The 24,269-nt window shown below is 37.8% G+C and overlaps 4 protein-coding genes across 6 annotated transcripts; 1 reads left to right on the top strand and 3 right to left on the bottom strand.

Moving 5' to 3' along the window:
• Positions 1-3,335: 3,335 nt before the first annotated feature.
• Positions 3,336-5,464, top strand: LOC106294480. The gene is made up of 5 exons (XM_013730040.1): positions 3,336-3,540; positions 3,630-4,484; positions 4,573-4,798; positions 4,963-5,051; positions 5,170-5,464. The coding sequence occupies exons 2-5, from the start codon at positions 3,699-3,701 to the stop codon at positions 5,236-5,238; spliced, it is 1,170 nt and encodes a 389-aa protein (XP_013585494.1). The 5' UTR covers positions 3,336-3,540; positions 3,630-3,698; the 3' UTR covers positions 5,239-5,464.
• Positions 5,355-13,540, bottom strand: LOC106294479 (uncharacterized protein At1g21580). Of its 2 annotated transcripts, none has more exons than XM_013730038.1 (10): positions 8,668-13,540; positions 8,163-8,358; positions 7,922-8,072; positions 7,721-7,817; positions 7,465-7,539; positions 7,017-7,107; positions 6,652-6,934; positions 6,543-6,585; positions 6,372-6,475; positions 5,355-6,123 (listed from the first exon to the last, which is right to left on the bottom strand). In XM_013730038.1, the coding sequence occupies exons 1-10, from the start codon at positions 13,439-13,441 to the stop codon at positions 5,734-5,736; spliced, it is 6,204 nt and encodes a 2,067-aa protein (XP_013585492.1). In that variant the 5' UTR covers positions 13,442-13,540; the 3' UTR covers positions 5,355-5,733. The 2 variants fall into 2 exon arrangements, with proteins under 2 accessions (XP_013585492.1, XP_013585493.1); XM_013730039.1 differs by having other exon boundaries at positions 6,661-6,934; positions 8,668-13,539.
• A 238-nt stretch (positions 13,541-13,778) lies between these two features.
• On the bottom strand, positions 13,779-17,461 carry LOC106295626 (receptor like protein kinase S.2). The gene is made up of 10 exons (XM_013731579.1): positions 17,050-17,461; positions 16,870-16,967; positions 16,538-16,787; positions 15,728-16,444; positions 15,383-15,631; positions 15,137-15,300; positions 14,991-15,070; positions 14,744-14,891; positions 14,515-14,664; positions 13,779-14,428 (listed from the first exon to the last, which is right to left on the bottom strand). Exons 1-10 carry the CDS (start codon positions 17,201-17,203, stop codon positions 14,183-14,185), a joined length of 2,256 nt encoding a protein of 751 aa, XP_013587033.1. The 5' UTR covers positions 17,204-17,461; the 3' UTR covers positions 13,779-14,182.
• Positions 17,462-21,933: 4,472 nt separating this feature from the next.
• Positions 21,934-24,119, bottom strand: LOC106343147. 2 transcript variants are annotated; one of them, XM_013782285.1, is made up of 6 exons: positions 23,585-24,116; positions 23,430-23,498; positions 23,230-23,334; positions 22,881-23,000; positions 22,487-22,576; positions 21,934-22,372 (listed from the first exon to the last, which is right to left on the bottom strand). In XM_013782285.1, exons 1-6 carry the CDS (start codon positions 24,086-24,088, stop codon positions 22,256-22,258), a joined length of 1,005 nt encoding a protein of 334 aa, XP_013637739.1. In that variant the 5' UTR covers positions 24,089-24,116; the 3' UTR covers positions 21,934-22,255. The 2 variants fall into 2 exon arrangements, with proteins under 2 accessions (XP_013637739.1, XP_013637738.1); XM_013782284.1 differs by having other exon boundaries at positions 21,934-22,576; positions 23,585-24,119.
• Positions 24,120-24,269: the final 150 nt, after the last annotated feature.

The raw sequence follows: 24,269 nt of genomic DNA on the forward strand, positions 1-24,269 counted from the left end.
AAGAAGTGAAGCTGTTTGTGGAAAGTGATGTATGTTTTATTCATCATTTCTGCCTCAGAGACAGGATTACCACAATACTTCAGGAGTGCAACTATCCGCTGGGACAGCGGAATTGTAATCCTCAACCTTTTGAAAATCTTGGAACCTCAGATTTTTCCACTCTTCTAGAGCGTGAGGAAGGTTGATTTGTCTCTGGTTAACAAACCTTTCTTTTAAAGTTAGCCACAGTTCAGCTGGGTCCTCGACGTTTGCATAGTCGTGCGTTAGACTTTCATCTAAATGCTTCTTCAGGAAGATTATCGCTTCAGCTATATGTTCGGGTGGTGATTTGTTACCGATTACAATTGTTTCGGTTATCTTTTTCATCACCAGATATGGTTTCACGTTTGTGACCCACCCGACGTAATTTTCGCCAGTTATTTTCAGGGCCGGGAACTGGAGTTTCTCGATGTTTTCCATTTGTAATTCGAATCGCAGAGTGATCGTGCTGATAACTGTTATGAAAAGAACTGGAATTTTATTGTATCGCGAGAATTTAAATAAGGGCAAAATTTATATCCGTAGAATTTATAACACTGATAGAAAGATTATTACAGAGGGAAGAGAAGAGTGAATGATACGTTTTCAAATGATCGAAATCGATCATATATATAGAAAAGAAATTTACTGTGCAAATAGTGCAGCGGGCCCCACATCTTTTATATTTTCAACGAAAACGGCTCCTCCTTCTATTTTTGACTTTCGTAACAGTTATATATTATTTGTATAATTTTTCCTTTTCCAGAGCCGGGATGACATGATAGGATGGTTGCTTACCAATCTCTTTATTTTTGAAAAGTGTGCATGATAGTTCTTTGTATCAGTAGATCAGACTTCCTGTGTGGTATGTTTGAGTTTACTCACAACTCTTGCCTCTTGAATATCTTTGATCATCTTTGTCAGTTTTGATTAGTTTAATAATTGCAGCTATCTATAGCCATGGGACGGATCCGAATATCCGGGAAATTTAGGGTATCCGGATCCGGATCCGTGGATTTAATATCCGGATCCGGATTCGTGGTTTCCGGATATCCGGATTTCGGATATCCGTCTCAATATTCTATTACCCGCGGATATCCGGATCCGTCAAAATAATTAAAAATAATTTTTTAACAAAAAATACTATTTTTTTTAATATAATACATAAATTAAATTTATATAAATATATTTATATATGTTTATAATATTGTAAAAACTAAAATATAATATTATAAGATTAATTCATGTATAAATATTAATATATCAAATATAAATATTAATAAAATTTACAAGTTTAATGTATTTTAAAAATCCGGATCCGGATATCCGGACCTAAAAATTAAGATATCCGGATCCGGATTCGGTTTGCATGGATCCAAGATTTTACTATCCGGATTCGGATCCGGGCACCCCGAATATCCTATTTTCGGAGCGGATCCGGAGTGGATCTCGGATCGAATCCGGATCTCGGATAATAAGTCTCAGACCTAGCTATCTATACCGAATTACTTTGTTCATGAAAAATATGACCTACACGTATGATTTGTTTAACTTATTGAATAATTTAATAATTGCAGCTATATACTGAACTACTTTGTTAATGAAGAATATATGATCTACACCTAAGGTTTGATTAATTTTGGAATGCTTTGTTTCTATTTTCACTTATGTTAACACTTTCACCATTTGGTTTGACCTCAGAATCACGTGCAGCCATTGTGATAAAAAAAAGTATAGGAAAATGGCTCAAAAGATACCCGACTAATGTTAGCAAAAATAAAAAGATAATGCTTGGTTTATGTCTTTTTATTCTTGGGTTATAATTGCTTTGACTATTTCCATTCTGATTAATTTGCCATCGGGAGTGTGAGATGGAAAATTATATATTTGAAAAACACGACGATTTGAAGAAGATCCGTAAATTTAGTTAGTAGCCTGCTTTGTCGACCACAAGCAAATGCATTTACGAATTTTCTCCACCATCCCAAATTTTAGTCTGAGAAACAACCAACTAGTCAACAGTGTTTGCAATATCCATGATTGACATCAAGACACAGAAAAATGAAGATCATGCACAAGATTAGAAGAGTAACTTGACTATCAAAGGTTGAAAACATTGAAAACTTTCTCTCTTTTTTTGCTTATAAATTTTGTTTGCAAGAATTAAATATTAGATTCTAACCATCAGTTTTAGATTGTAATATAACAAATTGCGAGTCAAATCGTTTACTAATAAATTTGCGGGAGATCGTTCAATGCCCGTAGTTTCACTTCCGATTTCAAGCCACATACATCTATAAAATGGTCGGTTAGTAGGAGTGGTGACTCTTACTACTACTAATCATTTCGTATTTCCAATGATTTGTCTATTATAAGCAAAACATTACGACCAAATGTAAAGCAATACATAATAATTAGTTAACAATTTATAAGTAAAACAATTTGTTAATCCAAATACAATTTGCAAGAGAAAATAAATCAAACCAAGAGGAACTATATTTTTCAAGTTTTATATATTTCAATCATATTTGTTCTAATTTATGTTGTTATTTTACACTATGAAAATGTTGCAAATACCAAATTCTCCTAAAATCTCCAAAGCTAAGATGTAGAGAGTCAAAGTGATGAGTAGGAGACTACGATGGTTCTCATGTGATAAAACCAAAAGACTCAATATCATCATCTACACTGAAGAACCCAATAACAAGATTTTAGTCCTGTTGAAAGAAAATAAAAGTCGGAGAATACCCGAAAAAGGAAAGCAGAAAAAGAAGTAGGGTTAGATAAAATATCCGTAAAATTTGATTTGATAAGAACCAAAGTATAAGGATATTTGTAACTCTATGAAACATCACATACTAATATATAAATTCGTAAAAATGAAGTAAATCACAAAACTACTGTTTTTGGAATATATATCTTGATCCATTTTATGTATATATATTTAGAGGAAATTATATGGCAAGTGAAAAAGTAGCAAATCTAACAAAAAAATCACAGAATATATTTACGAAATAGAAATTTAAGGTATTAGTAAAGAAAATTAACATGAAATCATTAGTTACATTACAAAAAATAAACATTTTGGGTATTATTTTATTTAAAGAACTGCTCTACCGCAGCGTTGCGCGGATATTTATCTAGTACTTTTAAAATCAGATAATGTTTCATTTTATGAGAGGAAATCCTAAGTTGTTTTATACAGAGAGACCGTGAAGGACAGAATCTGAGCCCATTTAAGATATTTAGGCCTTCTCCTTTATTTCGGCCCAACACGAAAACATTAAAGGTTGTGTAGTAATTGAGAAACGACAAAAGCGGAAACGCTCTCTTCTCGAGTTGGCGCTTTAACTACTGACTATCTACCTCACTGATTTTGACACTTGGAGTCCAGTGGGAGCCATGGCGAGATCTACGATGAGATCAGTGAATTGCTTTTTCTAGCCACTAAAGTTTTAGTGTGAAATAGTTCTTTCTCTCCTCCTTTGATTCAACTGTTGAGAGATTTCTGGAGATGGCAATGTAAGTGATCTGTTTATAGATGCAGAAGTCCCAAATAGCTATTGAGTTTGTGTGGTCATTAAGTATATATCTTCAATGTTTGTTTACAGGACTGTGACATGAAGTTTTAGTTAATATATGTCAATTTTAAGGAATCTGATTGTGTTTGAGATTTTAAGATGAGAAACCTGAAGATGAGGCCTGTGAAGAAGGAGCCTATTGTGATTGACTTAGACAGTGATGACGATGAAGATGTTCTTTGTGGTGAAATGAATGACTGTATGATGGATATTGATGTTTCATCAGAGTCTGAAGAAGCTAATCCCTCCAACATGCAAATGACCTTTTCTTCTGCCGCTGGTGCTAGTGATGATGATGATTGCGACAACAAAATTGATGATCAGTATCTGAAGTTGTTTGATAGTCTCATGGACGATGGAAACTCATATCTGATAGATAATCCACTGAGGTGTATCAGGTATGAAGTAGATAACGGAGGATACGACAAACGCGAGTTTAAAGATAAGCACAAGAGCAGAGAAGATCAGAACACTGGTGGTCGTGCCACCAAGAAGAATGTTGTTGTGTCAAGGACTCCTAATCGTGTCCAAGCAAGTGAAAAGAAGACAAAGGAGTTTGTGTTGAAGAGAAGAGAGAGTCCTGTGAATGATAAGAGTGTTGACGCAACAAGTCATGCGAGGAGAAGCTCGCAGCACAATGTTGAAGCTCGCGAGAAGGAGATTAGGGAAGCAGAGATGGTACCTGATCAGCATTACAGATCTTATCTGACATCGTTAGTGGAGAAGCGGAAGAGCTCAAGTAGTAATCCTGAGAAGGAGGTACGAGTGAAGTGTGAGGAAGATGTAATGTCACTGTCTGATTCCGACAGTATTGAGGTTGGTGATCGTCCGTTTGTTGATGAAGAAGATTCTCCGTTTGTGCCGTCAAAAAGTTATAAAGTGGTTGTAAGTATATTACCTTCATTCATCTTCGCTTTTGCCTCAAATAAAACCTTCTTTCATTTTTTTGAATCTTTTGTTGGTCTGTAATAAGGATTTGGAGGAAGAGAGCGATGATGAGGGTGACCAATGCAATTCTTGGTTTAGGAAGGAGATTATGAATGTTCTCAAACAACCATACAGTGAAAATGAGTTCAAAGAGCTTGAGCATGAAGCATCGCTGTGTAGATGGTTGATCAAATCCAAGGAACTGTTAGATGGAAGGGATTTTACTTACACAACGAATCAAAAGAAACCTTCATATCTTGATCAGTATCCAGGTTTGCTGTATACCATATCATATCTTCTTGGAAATTTATGCTTTGCTTCTAGAAACAATATGGATAAGCTGATAGTGCTGAATCAAAAAGGATACCTTCTGCGTGCTTTCAATTTCAAAGATTTTGCTATGTGTTCTTTAGTTCATCTTTAGTTTTGTTCACAGAGTTCAAAAGGATGTTCGAGAAAGCTTTATATGGAGAGAATCGCCATAGAGCTCTGAACCTGTTGCGTGGCTTCATCTTTTATTTAACGGTATATGTGTGACCTGTTTATCTGTTATTTGAATCACGTTATAAAGAATAAAGATGCTTTTGTATGTGAACATCACCATACAAGGGATTTAATTGTTAGGATGTTTTTGTTATCTCAGAAAGTTGCTCGCCATGATGCATTCAAACCATGGCTCGACCATGAATGTTCGAAGATCACATGTTACTGACAAAGACAAGAGTACCAGCTCTTCAACTGCATAAAACCGACTCCACTTCCAGTTCCATGCGAGACATGCGAGACCCTTGTTTTAAATGTCATAATCTCGATTAGGCTTTGCTTTTATTGTGTAAAATTAACTTGAATCATTGTGAAGTAGTAGTAGTAGTACTAGTTCATATCTCAAGTTTCTGTACTCTCCCCCTGTTTATTGGATGCAACTTCGACTTCAGATATTAAAATGTAAGTAAAAGTTTCAAGCGAACTTATAAACAACAAAAAGAGAGACCACCAAAAAACAAATGTATTCAAATTTTTGGTTCAGTTTTACAAAAACATATGTACAATTCTTCTCTGTATGAAGTAGTAGAGTATATCTAGAAGAGAACAAAAGCTAACTAACTAAAATACAAACAAACGTATCAGAAGACCGTGTAGTTTGTCTTTCTAGCAGAGAAAGCTTACCTTTGTACTCGACCAAACAAAAACTGATACCTGTTTCTTCTTACCGCATCAAAGCTACTGGTCTGATTAGCTCGTATATTGAAGCAGGTTCTTCACTCTCACTGGAGATAGATTGCTCGGTGGCTTGATCATTGTTATCACCGGCTTCTTCCTCAGTAGCGCCAAGTGATATAAACTCGATGCCTTCTGTTCCAAAATCTTCACTCTCAGTGGGATGTCTATCCACTACCATTGGCTCAGACTCGGAAAAGAGTTTCTGAAGTGAGCCAAAGTAACGCCCACGGGCATTTTTCTCTGATGGTTCGCTTGGTCTTTTCCTCTTTCTTCCTTTGCCTTGGTTCTTGGGGTGGTGGAGCTTGCATTTCGATCCTTGAGAGCATGATCCAGTTGCTTCGAAATCTGGGCAGGTGTAGGAATGCTTCTTCCGACACTGTTACCATTATGTAGAGACAACAATTCGCAATCATAACTTAATCAAGTGTTTGTGAGTGGAATTCAAAGGGATAAGTAAAATAAAGCCAGAGAGGGATCTCTCTTTTCCTTATACTCCTTAATATGCTATTTTAATTCCTCAGAGACTTGTATTATAACGAGGATCGCTAAAAGATTCACTAGTAGTGCATAAGAAACGAGTATATGCTTGTAAACCGTGCAATGAATTTTAAGTTGAATCCTTACCTCGTCTCCGTCTGAACAGTATCCCTTTAAAAACCCATCACATATAGCAGCACTGGGGTTGACATGCACATGCCTGTATGGACACGCCTCATTGTTGCATAGCCCTGCATTATAGGTATTAGTACTGTGTGTACCTACGATAGGATCTTAGTTCAGTGGGGACATTCTTACCTTGCAGAAAATAAGAACAATCGGGCATCCTTTCTGGAATGACCTGTGGAAGAAATAAGTCAAGCAGTTAGAGATTTCTGTGAAGAAATTTTCTGCAGCAATGACTTACTAGGACGACCTTGTGAGTCAATTTGCAATTTTCATTGGCACACAATCCATTCAAAAATTTGGTGCAAACTGCAATTTTCGAGGGGTCATGAACATAGGGACATTTTCCGTCATCTTTGTTGCATTTCCCGAATCTTGTGAAGAACTGGCAGTACTTCTTCTTCTTCTTAGCCAACCGCAACCGAACATTATGCAGGCTCCATCTGACCTTCTCATTTGCCAACGCACGGGTTCGTTTCTTTGGATCTCTGACAAGCTGGTTACCATTCCCAACACGTACATATCTGCAAAATTGAGTTCAAATGTTAGATTGAGGCTCCAGAAAGTGGAGTACAATTAGACATATTTGAATCAAGAATTACATACTCTTCATGGCCTATGACCAATCTCTTTGGGATGAACGGTCTTTTTGCGGCTTTTCCATTTTCAGTAGGTCCAGAGCACGGTGAATAAACATCTAACAAAAATCATTTCTTAACTCAGCAGAGTGATACATGAGGTCAAGACTCTCGTGCAACTAATGAAAAACTAACAGTTCCAAGCCTAGTGAGTTCCTCCGATCAAAACCTTGGTTGAGACTCATCAACCACCTAGATGGAGTGAATAAGAGCTAATACATGTGTGTGTATGTATGATCGGATCATCCATATACTACAGAATAAGAAGCTCAAGGTAACGGATCACTAACGCTGACTTTTCTGTCCCTGCTCGAGGTTTCTCTTTTCTAATCACACAGAGTTTCTCTAAATCCTATATGCTCATCTACAATATCAAACTATAGTGTTTATGAGTATTTAACTTTAGGATATCTTACCAGATATTCTCTGAAGAGTTCGCCTTGAAGGGTCCATTTTATAGCGAAGGGAACCAAACCTGAAAATGCGCTCCCCTGAAGAACAGAAGTCGATAAGAAAAAAAACCTTGAGGTTTGCTGAAATAGAGGCTCAAGAAACAGCAAGAAAATAGACCCAAGATAAATGGAGGCGAAGTTTTATACGAACTGGCCAGGAGGCCTCTAAAAAGAATAGTTCGTCCAAATAACTGGCCATATCGTGAACCAACCAACTTACGTGTCAAATGGTTTCTGCTTGCCTTCCTAGTACTACTTTGTCCAGAATGCTTTTCATTTTCTTTCTTTGAAAATGCAGCCACAGCCAAAGTGGCTTCCTGTACAAACAGAGGAAAAAAAAGTTGTATACACCACTTTTTCGATTGTGCTAAAAAGGTGATTCTTCCAGACAGGCCAGAGACACTTCAGTGAAGAAACTAACCTCATTAGCTTTTCTCGAGTCTCTCTCAATGGACTTGGACCATTTTAAATGCGACCCACCAATACTTAGGACCTTGGATTTTCTAAGTGAATACCCGTTAGTTGATCTTGTGTATACAGTATGTCTCTTCCTCATCGTTGACAACTTTTGGCTGAAGATTAGAACTCCCTGTCATCAAGTTTGCAAGCACCAAAAAAAGCGTTGCAGCTCAAGGAACATGAGTACATTAGATGCTAGATACCTGGTGTTGGGAAAAGAACCATTTCGCAAAGCGGAGACTGAATTCATTAATCTTCTCCAGTATGTCACTCTTTTCCAAGGAACAAGTTGCGGCAAGATCCTCCGATAGCGCATGTGACTTGAGGGCAACCCTGACTGTGGATCATCTTGCAACCAAACCAGAGAAAATTTTGACCGCTTATATGGTCTCGTGACAGCTGCAAATAAAAAAAAGAGAGGACCAGTTACTTCAATTCTCGCATCTGGTTATGAGTGCAAAACCGCAAAAACATATGCAATATGAAAAACAGAATCTAATACGCCTGTTCGTAAGAAATCCTAGACCATGGAATGTTTATCCCTGGAAAAAGAAAAGGAATACGGGAAATGAAACCAATTATTCCTTCTCCAGGAAAAAACCATCCACTGTTCAAGATCTCCTAAGAAACATGCGTATCAGAATCAATATGAAAACAGTCCTGATAGATGCTCAAAGAGCGCTAACAGATATTTATTTCTTTACATACCAGAGTCGGAGAATGCTGAGCTAGAAGATCTTCTTTCCGAAACCATGGTTGCAGATGCTCGTGAATCTAATGCATCATCAGGTGAGTAATTGACACGGCTCTCGGAAGTCCTTACTAGCTGATTTTTATTTCGCTTGAAGTAGCCATCAGAGGTAGGAATCTGGCTCCTACTTGTACTATGAATATCTGAAGCTGCAACCAACTGATTTGCCTTCCTTTTAACATATACCGTTCTCTTCAACTCTGAAGAATCCAATTTAGGAGGAATTTTCTTCTGCTGGCAATCTGAGGCATAATCTGTCTGGATTGGTGTGTCAGATGTCTTAGATGTATCTCCACCAGAGTGCGGAGCACTAGCTTCCCCAGATGTAGCAGAATCCATGATAGACTCAGGTAAATAAGTTGTGGGGTGATCCATGCTGTAAGATAATGCGCGTTTTCCTGAAGGAGCACCAATGGCATTTGATACTTTGGAGGTGCTGCTGTCTGAGGGAGGCTTTGACTGCTTCACAAGAGTGGGTATTTCTCCTGCTTTAACAAGAAAAGAAGCGTTACCTACATCAACACTACTGGCAGATCCTGTGCTTTTGTTTTCTATACGGTTTAACTGGATAGCAGATAAAGGCAGTCCAAGGGTAACACCAGGAGAATCCGAGGGTTTTCGAAGAAGGCTATTCCCTTTACGTACATAACTATTACTAGATTGGGCAGTCACTACGGGAACCTTCTGTTGTGTAGAAAAAGTAGACGATAAAGGCTTGGCAGCAACAAAAGAAGAGGCAGCAGGACTAGGCTTTCGATGCCAAGTGTGATGCTTATTGGGAGGGTTAGCATTTTTCTTAGTGTCAGACACAAAAGGCAGGGAACAGGGATAACTTTTCTGAGTAGAGTAACTGGATTTCTTTTTCCTCTTTTCTAATTCACACCTAGAGCTCAAAGATGTCTTATTCTGGGGATCCTGATCTGGCACAGATTTTGCATGATCGTTAACATGGGTCAATGCAAATTTAACATCTGCACGTGATGACAGATGAACTCCTGAATCACCAAGAATTTCAGTTCCAGAAACTTTTCGATCAGCTGACAATGCTTCACCATTAAATATATCAGTCTTAATACTGTTCTGTGAGTATTTCTCTTGACCGCCAACATCAGATGTTACATCAGCTTCCGGAGTTCTGTACTTAGAGGTTTCACCGGATGGCTTTGCTTTCTCTTTATAGTTGTTAGAGTCATCAGCCATAGAAACAACATGAGTTTCACTCTGTATCTGTCTGTACAGCTTTGGAGAGTTGGATAGAGAATCAGATGGAACTGAATCCCCACAAAAAGCAACAATATCAGCTCCTTGAGTTCTGTACTCACTTGTACCACCAGAATGCTTGGATTTCTGTTTATCTTTGTAAGTTTCATCAACTGTAGCAGCAACATGTGTTTCACTCGGTATCTGCCCGAAGCTCTGCCCCGGTGAGCTAGATAAAGAATTACATGACAACACTGAATTCCCAGTAACAACAACAATATCAGTTTCCAGAGTTCTGCACTTCGAATTTCCACCAGAAGGGTTTGTTTTCTTCTCTTCTTGAGTATCTATAGCAATGTTCTCAGCAAAATTATTTTCCTCATGCATGATGCCACCTTGAGATTCACTGTAGTTAGTTTGAATAGATTCTTTGTTTTGTATCTGCTCATTCATTGCCATCAAGGGAGAAATATCGGATACTAAGCAAGCACTAACCCTTGAAGGATCCTCTTCCAGATTTTTCTTCACAGCGAGATTCCAGACAGAACCAAATGCACCAGATGATCCACATCCCCGACGATCTTCAGGTAAGAACTTGCTTACAGTTGAGCATGGTTGACTTTCGTGGGGACCAGATTCAGCATTAGTAACAGATTCATTAGCAGACATGCCATTAATTCCAACTGCAATGTTTGTTTCAATTACCAATGCAGGCGAGCAAGGTAAATTACCATAAAAAGTGGAATCATTTTGGCTGACGTCGCGCTGAACAAGCCCCACGCTTAAACCATCAGTAATATCTTTGTTCAGAGAAACATTTGGCTCCGGTAAACAAGCTTTCAAACTTCTATTATTTGAACCACTTAACTGATCTACAGAAGGAATCTCGGCAGGATGATGAGATGCTAAATTAAGGTCTTCATCAGGCGCAAGTCTCTCGGCACTTACATTTTCCATACACACTGCCATAGCTAAATCTGATTCATCACTGCGTGGATAGCCTTCAGTTCTCTCAACAGGCAACACAATTAATGATCCCTTTACATCAACCTCTGAAAGAGATGAAGAAGTACCTTTTACACAGGCTTTTTTACCTTCATCACTGTTCAGATTATCAGCCATTTCTGCAACACTACTGAGAGGCGTAGTTTCCACAAAAATTTTTCTGCTACCATTCACAACTGATGGGTTGACCGTGTTTTCACAATGAGTAGGATTTTTACTTCCGCTCATATCAGGTAAGTCGACTATGGTATTGGTATTGGTACATGTACCAATGGTAAAACTGTGAGCATTAGCAAGATCCCCTGAAATATTATTATTTGCATTAGCAAGCTCCGTTGAAACACTAGGAATTTCCAGAGAGGCAGAGGAAACTAGACCCCAACGGCAGTTATTTTCAGGACACAAGGAATCTACATTCTTATTGATCCCATTGCTGCCATCTTCAATACTACCAATACCTAACTTCCCCGTCGCCTGATCACCAGGGTCTTCTCTATTAAAATAGATGGATGCGTCTCGAGATGACTTTTCCAAATCTTTATCCACATAACCTAAAGATCTAACTGATGAGCCAATGAATGCACTTTCTTCAAACCCTGTATTTACCTCCTCTGTTGGTACATTCCTTGATGGTGAACAATCCATATCCACATCTTCGCAAGGATGAGACTCAACACTACACATGGACTTACGAGAAAAACCAATTACTGCTTCAGAATACTCAGAGATATCAGCGGCTGTTGACAATGGTACAAGTAATTTAGTAGGAGACCTATTGGTACTCGCCTTCACAATGTCTTCCATCTCCATGACCTTCAGCGGAAGAGCCTCACCAGTATTACAACCAGTTCTGTCCAGCACATCTTGAGACTTCAGTATACTTTTGTCTCCTTCAATAAAATCTTCTTTAATGGAGCAAGCCTCCATATTGCTATCACGTTTAGAGTCATCCTTGGCCTCTTTCAAAGCCTCACAAAAATTAGAGATCTTTTCTGCAGCATGTAGAGTACTACGAACTTTTGCTTCACTATCACGAGTTAACGCTTCAGGACCTCCATCAGTGATTTTAACTTCGCAATCCTGAACGACACCGTCAACAAAGCTGACCTTGTTCATACCCCCAGCATCACTGGAAGACGGGGTTAAGTAATTATCAGGTTTCTTTTCAATTTCAGATGAAATATTTTGCCTTTTAGATGGTCTGGAGCCTTCAGAAACCGAAGCCTCATCTGAAAATTGTAATCTCAACTTTCCATTTCCTTCAGTTACAGAAGGGTTCTCACTTTTATCAGGTACCAATGCTCTTCTAGCTTTAAAAGACCGAGGTGTCATAGACCGGCTTGGGTGGATGCCTGCACTGGCAGGTGATGCTATGGGCTTAGCTACAAGAAGATTCGATTCAAATGAAACATCAAGATCCACTGGAGTTCTCTCCCTTTGCTTCTCCACCAATCCACGATCAGAACGACCCAAATGTTCTTTACCCCTAAACAAGTTCGAGTTAAATCTTTTCCCATTATAGTTACTATGATTCCGACCATTCTCTCTACCCTTCTGATGGTTTCTTGGAGTTTCAAGCCTAAGCAGAGCACTCTTCTTCTGCATTTGTTTCCTGGGAGTTCGATTCAGTTCACTGCTCTCCTCTCTCCTTCCACGATCAAAATATTGTTCAGTCTCGGAATGATAGTAGTCATCCTTTTTCCGGGGATAGAGAATCCTCCCTTCATCCCACCTCTGGTTTCTAGTCCCTTCATCACTTGCAGAAGACCTACCCATATCACGACTCACTGAAACACCATATCGATCAGTACCATAACCAACACGAGAAGCTAGACTCCTATTACCTTGACCTAGACCCCTAAAACACCAATCAGACTCTGCATTTAACTGACCACGGTCTTGATAACTCCCTTCTATTCTAGATTCTTTTCTCACATACCCAGTATTACGAAACTCATCTCTAGACCTAGAACTACCATCTAAACCACGGTTGATGCTGATAACACCAGATGAATCCCTCGACGAGCGGCTGTAGTCATACCGATAGTCACGGCTCGGACTCGGATCCAATCGGCTTCCACCAGTATCCATTCGCCCCGGACCAGCGTCTGTCCATGAATCAACCCAGGGAGACTGAGAGACATCTCGAGATTCCGTGAATGGGATAGTTGACGACGAAGGCTGCGAAGCCCTTTGAGACTCATAGCTAACTTGCTGAGGGATGTATGGTTGATGCTGTTGCGGCGGATGATGTTGATGAGGCGGCGGCGGATGGTGAGGATAGTAGGAAGACGGATAATCAACTGCCGGATTGGGAGGAAGATCTTGGCGATGAGAGTAGTGATGGTAATCCTGACGTTGCCCACCGTTATGACTTGATGGAACATAGAAATTAGGGCTATCGGGATGAGATTGGCGAGGAGGAGGAGGAGGCGGCGGCGGCGGAAGGAGAGGAGCAGGAGGATGATGAGGAGAGTAAGGAGAATTCCATTGGGTATAACTCGGTTTGTAATGAGATGAATCCATTGCTGATTTTGCGCGAGAAAAGTTTGCAGATCTTTTAAAACCGCGTCATCGTCTTCTTCTTTGCTTTCTCTGCTTAAATCGCGAACGCAAGCAATCACGATAGATAACGCCGGAAATTGAATAGTACGACAAACGACTTTTCTTCCCCCGAGTCGTGGCGGTTACAATTCCTTTTCTAACTTATTGGGCCTTGGACTATATTTATTTTGGGCCCAAGATACTTGTGTCATCTATTACTGCAGAACCTTGATCGAGACTCAGTGCCACACATGTGGGTTTTGTCTTTCAGAGTTGAGATAAGTTAAGATAATCTTTAGGATTGTGATAGGCACCTATTAATGAAATAATGCATTTCAACAAGATAATGTTAGATAGTGACAGGTATGAGCAAATACATGACAAAGAAAATTCACTTTGATCCATTAGGATCAAGGAATGCACATATTGCATGTCTATTTTGGCCCCACCCAACAAAGGCAAAAGTTGTAAAACATATACCCGCATTACAATTAAAAGCTGCATTTTATAACTCTAAACCAAGGGAGGGAGGAGGGGCAGTAGAACCCACACCACAACACATCCACCGCCCTATCCAAATGAAAAGAAACACCTTTTCTTTCACTATATACGCTACACTCACACTGGTACCTTGCGAGTCACATGCAAGAGAGAGTCTTGACCATCTTCAGCTTGGAAAGTTTTGCCATTGTGCTTTTGTTGTTAATTATCAGTAGAACAAGCTCAGTTGAAGCTTGATGAGCGGCTTTCCCTGCCTTTAAGATAATCCTCCACGGAGATGCCTTGATCCATGCTTACCATAGAGTGTGCGTCGTCTTCCATGTCAAGGAACGCTAGGTTTAGATGTGACTGTAGATTTGACCTATCCAGTTTCTCGTCTTTGAGTAGCTTTGAATCCTCTAAACCAATACTAACTTCTTCCTTTGCCCACTTCAGCTTCTCCATGTCACCTTTAAGAAGATTTAATACCTGCATTGTCACAACACATATCTTGTCAACAAGGTCTAGATGATGATACTTGTCAATGAGTTAAGAGGATACAAAAATTGACTCACCATTCCCATATCTGGCCTAGATTGAGGATTATGTCTTATACAAAGAGTGGCCGCTAACGCCATCCTCTCCATCTGGTCACCATCGTTGTCATCTAACAAACTCGGGTCCAGTAACTGCGAATAGTCTCTATCATCCAGAATTGGTTTGGCCTGCACGTGTAGATGCATATCTATTAACTAGCAATAGCATAGAAAGCTACAGAAAGAAGCTCGAGGAGTATCCACATACCCACATAACAAGACTCTCTCGAGCCTTTGGAGATTCACTATTTATCGGTTTTCTTCCAGAAAGAAGCTCGAGGAGTACAACACCATATGCATATACATCTATCTTATCGTTCATCTTACCATACATAAAGTACTCTGGAGCTAAGTACCTGCACCAAGAAGCGCATAACAGTTTCAAGTTTGTCATCTCTTAAAACAAATTTCATCAAAACTTCAACAGAAATTTTTTTTTTTTTCTTGTTTCTCACCCAAAGGTGCCTGAGACATCGGACCAGATTGTCTGCGTTGTAGATGCCGACGCCCACTTTGCAAGCCCAAAATCAGAAAGCTGTGAAACAAGACCTCCTTTGTTTTAGCATCTCTACTTTTTATGCAAACTGAAAAAAAAACTTACTTGTGGCTCAAAGTCATCAGATAACAATATGTTTGATGACTTAACATCTCTGTGAATGACGGCTTGTGGAGCACTGTTATGCAAATAGTCCAACGCCTCAGCTATTCCCACAGCCACCTTATATCTCTCGTTCCAACCAAACGCAACCGAAACTCTCTTGTTGCCTAATTTCAAACCATTGCAATGTTAGAGAACCACAAACATTAAGAAAATCTGAAAGTGGATACAAAAGATCAGAGTCTTTACCGTGAAGATTCTCTTCAAGGCTTCCTCTTGAGAGATAATTGTATACAAGTAAGAGACTACTGTTTTCAAAGCAGTAACCTAAGAGGGAAATAACGTTCTTATGGTTTAAGGCTGTAATGATTTCAATCTCTGCCACAAAATCATTCAAGACGCCTTTGGTTTGCTTGAGAATTTTCACTGCAACCTCTCTTCCATTAGGCAGATGACCTCTATACACCTTGCTGCTTCCTCCTTTTCCGATGAAATTATCTGAAATGACATTGCTTTTCTTAATTAGACAAAATCATATATTACAACAGTCTTAAAATGACTTTTTGTAGCTCATATGAGAGAAGAGGAACAAACCAGGACAAAAGTTGGATGTCACTGACACAAGCTCATTGTACTTAAAGGACTGGCAAGATGTGGAGACCCTCTCATGAAGCCCCTCTAATTCCTCTGGACTATTATCAGGAGAACATTTCACGATCACAGAATCATTACCATCAGGAACAATTGCTGGACCTTCAGCGTTCAAGCTAGACAACTTATTATTATCATCTTCAGATTCAGAAAAATCAAAACCAATCTGCGTAGTGTCTGAACTCCCAACAGCAGAGTTGGTCCTAGAAGGCAGCTTCAGCACCCACTGAGCAACTGGTATTTTTCTGTACGAAGAGCTTCTTGGAACATTAACTAACACATCTGAAGAAGGTACACGACAAAGCAAAGGCCAGCCTGGTCTAAACTCGGGAATCTCCTTTACCAGCAGATTGATGAATCTGGTCAAATCTTCCGGAGCTTTTCCCGGCTCAGAGGCCATTGACTTGTCGAAATCATCAGCGTTTTCTTCTTGATCAACATCATAACAGGACGATCCAGATACATTTCCACAAACAGAGCGATTCCTAAGGCAGGAAGACACTAAAGCCTGCCGTAGACTATGTCCACTGGAACGATCCTCCTCTGCTTCTTCCTCTTCCCCTCCCTCCTCCGAGTTGTTAACTACTTTTGTATTCTTTTGCAATGTGACAGGCATCTGAAAGAAGCTAGACAAAGTGTTCCTACGAGCGTTGCTTTTCCCTATGACAAACCAAGCCCAAGAAAGGAGAGAGTTTCAAACACTACTCTACGCAAACAAAATTTAGAAACTCAAAAGAGAAAAAAAGGCCAAACCTTTAGATTGGTGAACGGTCAATGGGGAACCATCTTTCTGAAACATGACTTTCCCGTTGTCAACAGCCATAACCCAGCAGTCTTTTGCTAGTTTCCTGGCTAAGTACTTAGCCACTGAGACAGAAGAATGAATTGTATGGTAGCTTTTGGAAACTCCAACCACAACTTTGGATGCATTACACAGTTTTGCTTCTCTGACTAGAACCTTTCGAGAAGAAGAGCCCCGGCATAGCTTCAGCTTCAACTCAACCTATTAAAAAAGGAATCTCTTTAGAAACTGATGACTCATGAAGGAAGCAAAAGTTGTCAGCTTTTTTGTATATTATTATTACCTGTTTTAATTTGCAGAGACCTTCATAGACTTCACGAACAGAGTCGAGAGTTTTAACAAGGGAGAGAAACGAAGAGTTGCCTGCTTGATCGGTGATCTCTACATAAAATCCAAATTCAGAAACATAAGAAACCCATTTCCAAAAATCGAAGCTTTAAGTCTTAAAAGACACAAAAAGTACCATTGGTGAGAATGTGAAGAGCGATGACGGTATCACCCGGTTCAGCAACCTTAACCAAAGCCCAATCCAGCAGCTCGCTGCTCGACGCATCCAACTTCACGCCAACAACAACAGTACAGCCTCCTCCTCCTGTAATGACGTCGTTTTCGGTCATCTCTATGTCTCTCTCTCTTACACGCTTCTTTTTCTCAGTTTTATCAAAATGGGTTTTCTGAATTTCAGGTGAATACGTTGTATCCTTTCATCAAGTGTGATCCCTGGAGACACGAAATGATTATTAGTTGGACACGAGGAGAAACTCTTCTCTCTCTCTCTCGTGGCTCTTTGATTTTGGTTTTAGCAGCCTCTGAGAAAAGAGAAGACTGAGGAGAAGAATGGAGGAGGAGCAGACATTTTAGAAATTTCATTTTGGATAAATGCATTAATTATATTTTTGGTCTTCATTCTCGACATTAGTCATATTTTTTTGGTCTTTATTCTAGCTAGCTTTAAGTATTTTCCTTTTTTAAAAAAATATTCTTTCTTGTTTCAGTCAAAGTATTAGTTTTATAAAATTTCAGATATTTCCATCCAACAAATATATTAAACTGTAAAATGAAGAAATGAAATTTATACGTAAATTCTCGGGAAAACAGCTATTTCGTACCTAACGTATCGCGATATGTTCATTTTATACCCGATTTATATGGTCGTGCTAAAATGTACATGAACTTTCAAAAAATTTTAAGTAACATATCTAATGTTTATTTTTTGGTCAAATCATACTTTAGTCGCCATATCAGTTTACACATTATTTAATTTTACTGATCTAAATGCTACGTCAACTAATTTTGTTCAAACAAAATAATCATTTTATAAAAATAATTTTTATAAAATGAAAAATTTATAATTTTTTATCATTTAGTAAAACTAACAAAAATTAATTAAATAATTTAATTTTAATCTTATGTAATAAATATATTCGTAAATGTTTCGATCATATCATAATACCATCATTATAAGAGTTATATATGTCGTAATGTATCAAATTTAATACTACTGTTATTTGAATTTTTTTTAAGTTCATGTATGTTTTAGCATATCTATATAAATCGGGTATGAATTGAACATATTGCAATATGTTGGATATGAAATGACCGTTTTTCCTAAATCATGCCTGTTGAGGATATAAAATATGCATTCACTTCTTATAAATTTCACCCCAAAAAAAACACTTGACCAAGATAATAAATGAAAATTAAACCCAAAAAAAAGAAAAAAAGATGAAAACAGATGAAAACTCATTATTAATATTACCACGTGTATATAGTATAGTACCAAACCAAGCAGCAGAAAAGAAATCTACGTATTAAATACGGCATGTTCCACCGTTATCGGTTACTTTTATAGAACGTAGTGCCATGTAAATGAGTGGACAATATCAAGTAAACATATGATTTTCATAAATATTTGTATTTATCCCTTATTTGTTTTATATGATTCACTCCTTTAATTATTTTCGTTGTCGTCAACGATTCATTCTTAGTCTTTTGTTTGATTCTTTTTTTTTGGTAGGGTTGACGATTCAAAGATTTAAGTATAGATAAATAATTAGCAAACAAATGGGTCACGTTGTTTCCCTTTTTTGGTTTTTGACCTCAATAGGTGAAGTTATACTAATATAAGCTTCAAATACTGTACATTATTATCACGTACCTTATGGTCCTTCACCGTTAATTTAATCCCAATTTGAGTCTTTGACCAATGCTTCTTCACGACAATCAATCTTCTTTGTTGTAAATTTAACATTTCGACAAAAAAAAAAAAAATCTTCTTTATTGTATCCTGCAATTCCTTTTCTTATTCAATTTAATTCTTAGACATGTTTTTGTTTTTCTTCAAAAGATGAATTATTAAGCACTTTATAACGCGTTAATTTTTGTTCGATAGCATGTATATTCAATGAATTATTACCTTCATCATTTTTCAAATCTCAGTTGAATTCGATTATAACGTGTATTAATAGAATGTTTTAATAACAATATTGAACACATTCATGGTATGCATGTATTAGTATCTCCAACTCCACTCTATTTTATACCACGATCGGCTCGCCCTACAGGCGAGATATACTTTACTTGTGATCTAGATTATTATTTTTTGTATAATTTTATGGTTTCTGTTTTCGGATTTTATTTGTAAAAAATATGTATGATAATGATTTTTTGTCTTTTAGAAAGTTTTAGGCCAGGAAAGATTATAAGTAATAAGATATATTTTTCTTGTTTACAATACTTGTTTATGTTGTCCAAAAAAATAATAATAGTTATCTCTATATTATAAAGTTGTGGTATTGTTATACTGTAAGTGTTTTAAATTGTAAGCGTTTTAAATGGTCTTCATGTTGTTTCATTTTACAAAAAATTGAATCTATATTAAAGTGTACTAATAGAGGTTATGTTGTTTTCTATAATTTTAAATTAAGTTTTGGTTTCATGTGAATTTACATATACCTTAAATATACAATGAACCAGTTACACAAATATATTATGGTAGGTAAATAAAAATTTTGTTTTGTTTTATTTATTATGAACGAACTAAAATTATTTGTACTAATATTATTTAATTTTCATAACTGAAAAAATTATATTCAAGAAAGCAAGCTACACGAATAAAAGTTAATTAAACGTTAGATATGATCAAAATAGTCTTTTATCTTGTTCATTCAAATTTTTATGTAAAAATTAATTTAATGTACAACTGATTTTTTTTTAAATGAGCTTTAGAATAATTGAATTATCGTCTCCAATCTTAAAAATAAACAGGCATATAAATAGTTTTTTTGGTTTAGTGATTAAATATATTTATCAATCTAACTATATTTACATTTTTGCAAACGACAATATATATATATATAGTTTTTTGTTTTAATTTGATCAAACTGAAACGTGTAATGGAAAAAAGATTCTGGAGAAAATGTTGTGTTTTAGCATAAAACTATTTTTTTATTAATCGTGTTTAATTTTATGTATATATCAAACGAATGGTGGAGAAGAGTTGTCAGCACTATCTCTTTAATTTCATATCTTTCTTTTCCTTCTTCCCAATCTTTCTCTCTTTTCTTTTTAGATCTACTTTCTTGTGCAAAAAAATCACCGTGAAACTCCTGGTTCCACCGCAACTGCCGCAAATCCTTGCACCCCCACTGTCCCCACCGACTGCCGCAACTCCTTCATGGCCTCTGCCCCAACTTCTTGCACCGCCACTGCCGCACCTCCTTCACCGCTGCTACCGCAACATCTTCACCGCCGCTGCCGCAACTCTTTGCACCGCCATGCCTCTTTCTTTGCATCCAGCCACCGTAACTCCTTGCACGACCACAACTACAACTCTGTTTACTACTACTTCCATTCCGCTCACTTCTCATCTGCTATCACCACCATTGCATCATACACCACCAATTTTATCAAATTTATTACCAAGAGGAGATCCCTTCTTTCCTTTTTGATTTTTTTTGTTATTGATTTTTTACATTTATTTTGCAATGAAATATATGAAGATTTTTAATATTTGTTATAATTTAATTAAAATAATTATTTTTTGTATAAATATTTTCAGCTGTCAGAAATTAATCGGAGGTGGATTACTCAAAAAGTCATCGGTACATTCATATGATTTTCCGATGAAAATTTCAGACAATATATGTTATCGTAACTTACTGAAAATTTTCTAATAAATGGTGATTTTCTAGAGCCAAACTCCGATGAAATTAGGATTGTCGAAAAATGATAGGAAACACTCGTTCCCGATAAACTTATGTTTAATATGGTTGTCGGGTATCACTTTTTTTCTTGTAGTGAATGAGCTTTATTAAGCAAAATATAAAACTCAATTCTAATCGAAGCCCACAAATATTTCTTACCAAATTAAATAAAACGATGTGTTTTAAAGACCGAAACACGTGGCGGCTCTAGAATGTACAAATTAGTGAGCTGGAATCATAGGTGGACACCATAGGAGGGAATCAATCCCAACTTTATATATATATATATATATATATATATATATATATATATTCTAAAATAGAGTTAAAAATAAAAATGCTCTAATGGTGATTTGTTTTTCATTCGTAAAAACTAGATTTACTCTGTGTATAGAGTAAATTGTTTTTTGTTCATCATTCTATTTTTTATTATAAAATTGAGTACCATTAAAATATATCATAATTTTATTATAAAGTTAATTCTAAAGTGAAAATATGGTAAATCATTGGAGATGGTCTTATAATTAGACCATCTCTAATGTATTTTGTTATTTTCACTTCTAAAATAGAGGAACCGTGAGATATACTCCAATGTATTTTTCTAAAATATCAACATTTAAATATAGAGTAAAAAAATAGAAGAATGTTATTTTTTAATAGAAATTTCTTTTATAGATGAAGAAATAGAGGTAAGTTAGAACAATTTCACCTCTAAATGCTTATAGAGGTGAAAATAACAATGAGTCAAAAGATCTTCCTAACGAATCCCACACATCATCGATCACGGAACTGTGGGTGTTTAATTCCCTTTTTTTTTTGCGTGTCGTCTGAAGTAATCTAGGGGTGATGAATGAATATAGAAGTTAATGTTTGGTCACAGAATGGGCCGATGGAACCACCCACCCAACATTGAAAGCCACTGTCGGCAAACTCTGCCATGTGTCATCCCACTCACGTGAATGAAAACCAAACGATCAGACAAGACACCGTACACGTGATGTTTTACTGACGCACCATCAGAAACTACATCGAGGTGAGAATAAAAGAATACCTGCCGTTTTGATGCCTTCGTATCCTAATAAACGACACGCCAGCTAAGTTTCAAAACAATCTACTATCTTGAATATCTCCTACCGGAACACTTGAATTAAACACTGTTAAAACACCTTAGTTGCAAATAATGAAACTCTTGTTAATTAACAAAATACATAAGCTAGCTTCTCTAGTCATTGAATATTTAAATTCATCAAAACTATTGCATCTGCACACACTTGTTCTAGAGTAGAGCCTATATCATCCACTAACGCACGCATTCAACTCTGCTGCTAGCTAGTAAAGTACATTATGGGGTCAGAAAACATTGTATACTATGGAACAACACATCTTTGGCCCCTCCATCTGCTCTCGTACTCCATCCCAGGAAGAATTTTTTGCTGAGTTGTCGCTTGGTTTCTTTTGGAATTTTTAGAACCAATTTGAGACACTGAAGTCTCGTAGCTTTCTGAGATGTTTCTCCATGTCTTCTCGAGTTTTAGTCCACTCTTCCCTTTCTATCACCGTTGTCGGGTCATCTCTTTCTCCCTGAAAGAAAGCAAAATATATAAACATTAATAGAATACGAGTCAATCTAGGTGAAGTAATACAAATGACTGCCCGAAGAAAAGTGTGGGGGGGAAATGGAAAGCTCAAAGCTACCGCGTGTATGATTTTAAAGGAGTTTCCATTATCGCGTATCACGAGCAAGTCATCCTTCCTATCCCTTTTTCTTCCTCCCGGAACTGTCACCTGAAACAATCCAAAACCTTAGAATATGGGAGGGACAACTGTATAAGCAGCTATGTACCACACACGGTATTTCAAGAACTAACAACTCAGCCTATGTGATTCAGAGCTAGATATGGATTATCCCATTAGAATAGACCAGCTTTGTATGATTATAGTAGCATGAGAAATGTTGTGTAAGAGAATTTATCAATCCATAAAAAAATACCCAACTGGGTACAGTCTACAGTTGAGGTTTGTGCTCAGACTCTGACTGGGAACTCGTTAATGGTGTCTAGTTAAAGTGGAAGGCAACAATCGTTCATACCAGAACTCTGGCCCTGGTGATTGACTTCGTCTTGGAGTCAATAACATAGATCTCTTCAAGGTCTAGCACAAACTCTGGGTCGTTTAACCTTCTGTTCCGATAATGCTTTGTCAAGAAAACCTGCAAAAATGAATACACACGATGAAGACAAGTGTAACTACTAATCCAAACCAATAAGTTTCGAACAGATGTCATCCTTGATACTTTGGGATTACATATTTCTTGGTGTGTGTTTTCCAGGAATGTTCCCAAAACAAAACTAAGTGCTTCCTTGGCAAAACATGTTGCTTAAGAATCTATGCATCACAGACAACATGAACACATATGGAACATGGTCCAAAATCCATACCTTGGATATCTCCCTCACAGATTTGTATAGTGGATCTCTGGGAGTATCGATAGGCGGTTCGGTGACATCGTAACATCCATAGTCACTCATCGCACATCGGATATACTGTACTTGTAAACAACATTAATACAAAGCCGTTACTATCACCCATACAGACAAGACTAGTGATATCTAATTAAAACTTGGATTCGATTCCTGACCTTTTGAGGCATTGGAGCAAGAACTCTTGGAATCGAGTAAATATCTGTATCCGGGGGAGTAACATACATCTGCAACCACCACATCAAAACGCCGCCGTATAGTTGAAAACAGGAGACAGTCAACGTTAAAAAGCAGAGAAACCTATTTCACAAACCTCTCTGAAGTCATAAACATCGTTATCAGGATCAGGCGGTTTCCTGATGAAGAAGTCGCAGTCCAGCAAGCTGATCTTATGGAACTCGTCTTCGTTTATCCTGTAATCAACCACCATCTCCGAGTCCCACCCCTGCGTCGATATGAAGCTCTTGCTCTGCACGAACGCGATGTCCCCGTCGCCGCCACCGCCGCTTGCGGCTGCCATCGCTGCGGCCAAGGGGTCGTACTCGACGTCGTAGTCCTTCTTGTTGTCCACTTCTTCCACTTCCTCGTCGTCCATGTCGTACTCGTCCTGTCCTCCGCCGTCGGCATCGCTGTCGTCTACTTTGACGATGATTGAACGGCCGCGGCGGGGGTTCAGTGTTAGAGGCGCGAAGCCGCCGTTGATTCTGAATGAAGGGAAAAGCCGGTGCGTGGCGGAGGCGGAGGAGAAGGAGGACGGAGGAGGCTTTGAAGTGAGTGAGAGTAGAGATAAGGAGGGAGAAGCGGCGGAAGACGCCATGGGAAGTGGATAAAGCTCTCTGAAAGAACGTTGTAAATTGTGGATTATATATTTCGATAAATATTTTAATTCCACGGTAAAATTGCAGTGTTTTAAAAACCAGACCAGACCGGTCAATCGAACCGGTTGTCAAACCTTATTCATTTTCTATCTGTCCGGTCAAACCTTATTCATTTTCTAT

The sequence above is a fragment of the Brassica oleracea genome, chromosome C5, assembly GCF_000695525.1.
Source record: "Brassica oleracea var. oleracea cultivar TO1000 chromosome C5, BOL, whole genome shotgun sequence".
NCBI lineage: Eukaryota > Viridiplantae > Streptophyta > Magnoliopsida > Brassicales > Brassicaceae > Brassica > Brassica oleracea.

Bases quoted from the DNA above. Each gene is read 5' to 3' on its own strand.
- LOC106294480 (XM_013730040.1), top strand. From the start codon at position 3,699: ATGAGAAACCTGAAGATGAGGCCTGTGAAGAAGGAGCCTATTGTGATT. The intron at 4,485-4,572 runs GTAAGTATATTA...GTCTGTAATAAG, and splicing joins CAAAAAGTTATAAAGTGGTT to GATTTGGAGGAAGAGAGCGA. The intron at 4,799-4,962 runs GTTTGCTGTATA...TTTTGTTCACAG, and splicing joins ATATCTTGATCAGTATCCAG to AGTTCAAAAGGATGTTCGAG.
- LOC106294479 (XM_013730038.1), bottom strand. From the start codon at position 13,441: ATGGATTCATCTCATTACAAACCGAGTTATACCCAATGGAATTCTCCT. The intron at 8,073-8,162 runs GTATCTAGCATC...TCTAATCTTCAG, and splicing joins GGTTCTTTTCCCAACACCAG to CCAAAAGTTGTCAACGATGA. The intron at 6,476-6,542 runs GTAAGAATGTCC...CCTATAATGCAG, and splicing joins TTGTTCTTATTTTCTGCAAG to GGCTATGCAACAATGAGGCG.
- LOC106295626 (XM_013731579.1), bottom strand. From the start codon at position 17,203: ATGACCGAAAACGACGTCATTACAGGAGGAGGAGGCTGTACTGTTGTT. The intron at 16,968-17,049 runs GTACTTTTTGTG...GATTTTATGTAG, and splicing joins TCTTCACATTCTCACCAATG to AGATCACCGATCAAGCAGGC. The intron at 15,632-15,727 runs GTTTGTTCCTCT...ATGTCATTTCAG, and splicing joins GACATCCAACTTTTGTCCTG to ATAATTTCATCGGAAAAGGA.
- LOC106343147 (XM_013782284.1), bottom strand. From the start codon at position 24,088: ATGGCGTCTTCCGCCGCTTCTCCCTCCTTATCTCTACTCTCACTCACT. The intron at 23,499-23,584 runs GTTTGTGAAATA...TGGTGGTTGCAG, and splicing joins ATGTTTATGACTTCAGAGAG to ATGTATGTTACTCCCCCGGA. The intron at 23,335-23,429 runs GTCAGGAATCGA...TTACAAGTACAG, and splicing joins TTGCTCCAATGCCTCAAAAG to TATATCCGATGTGCGATGAG.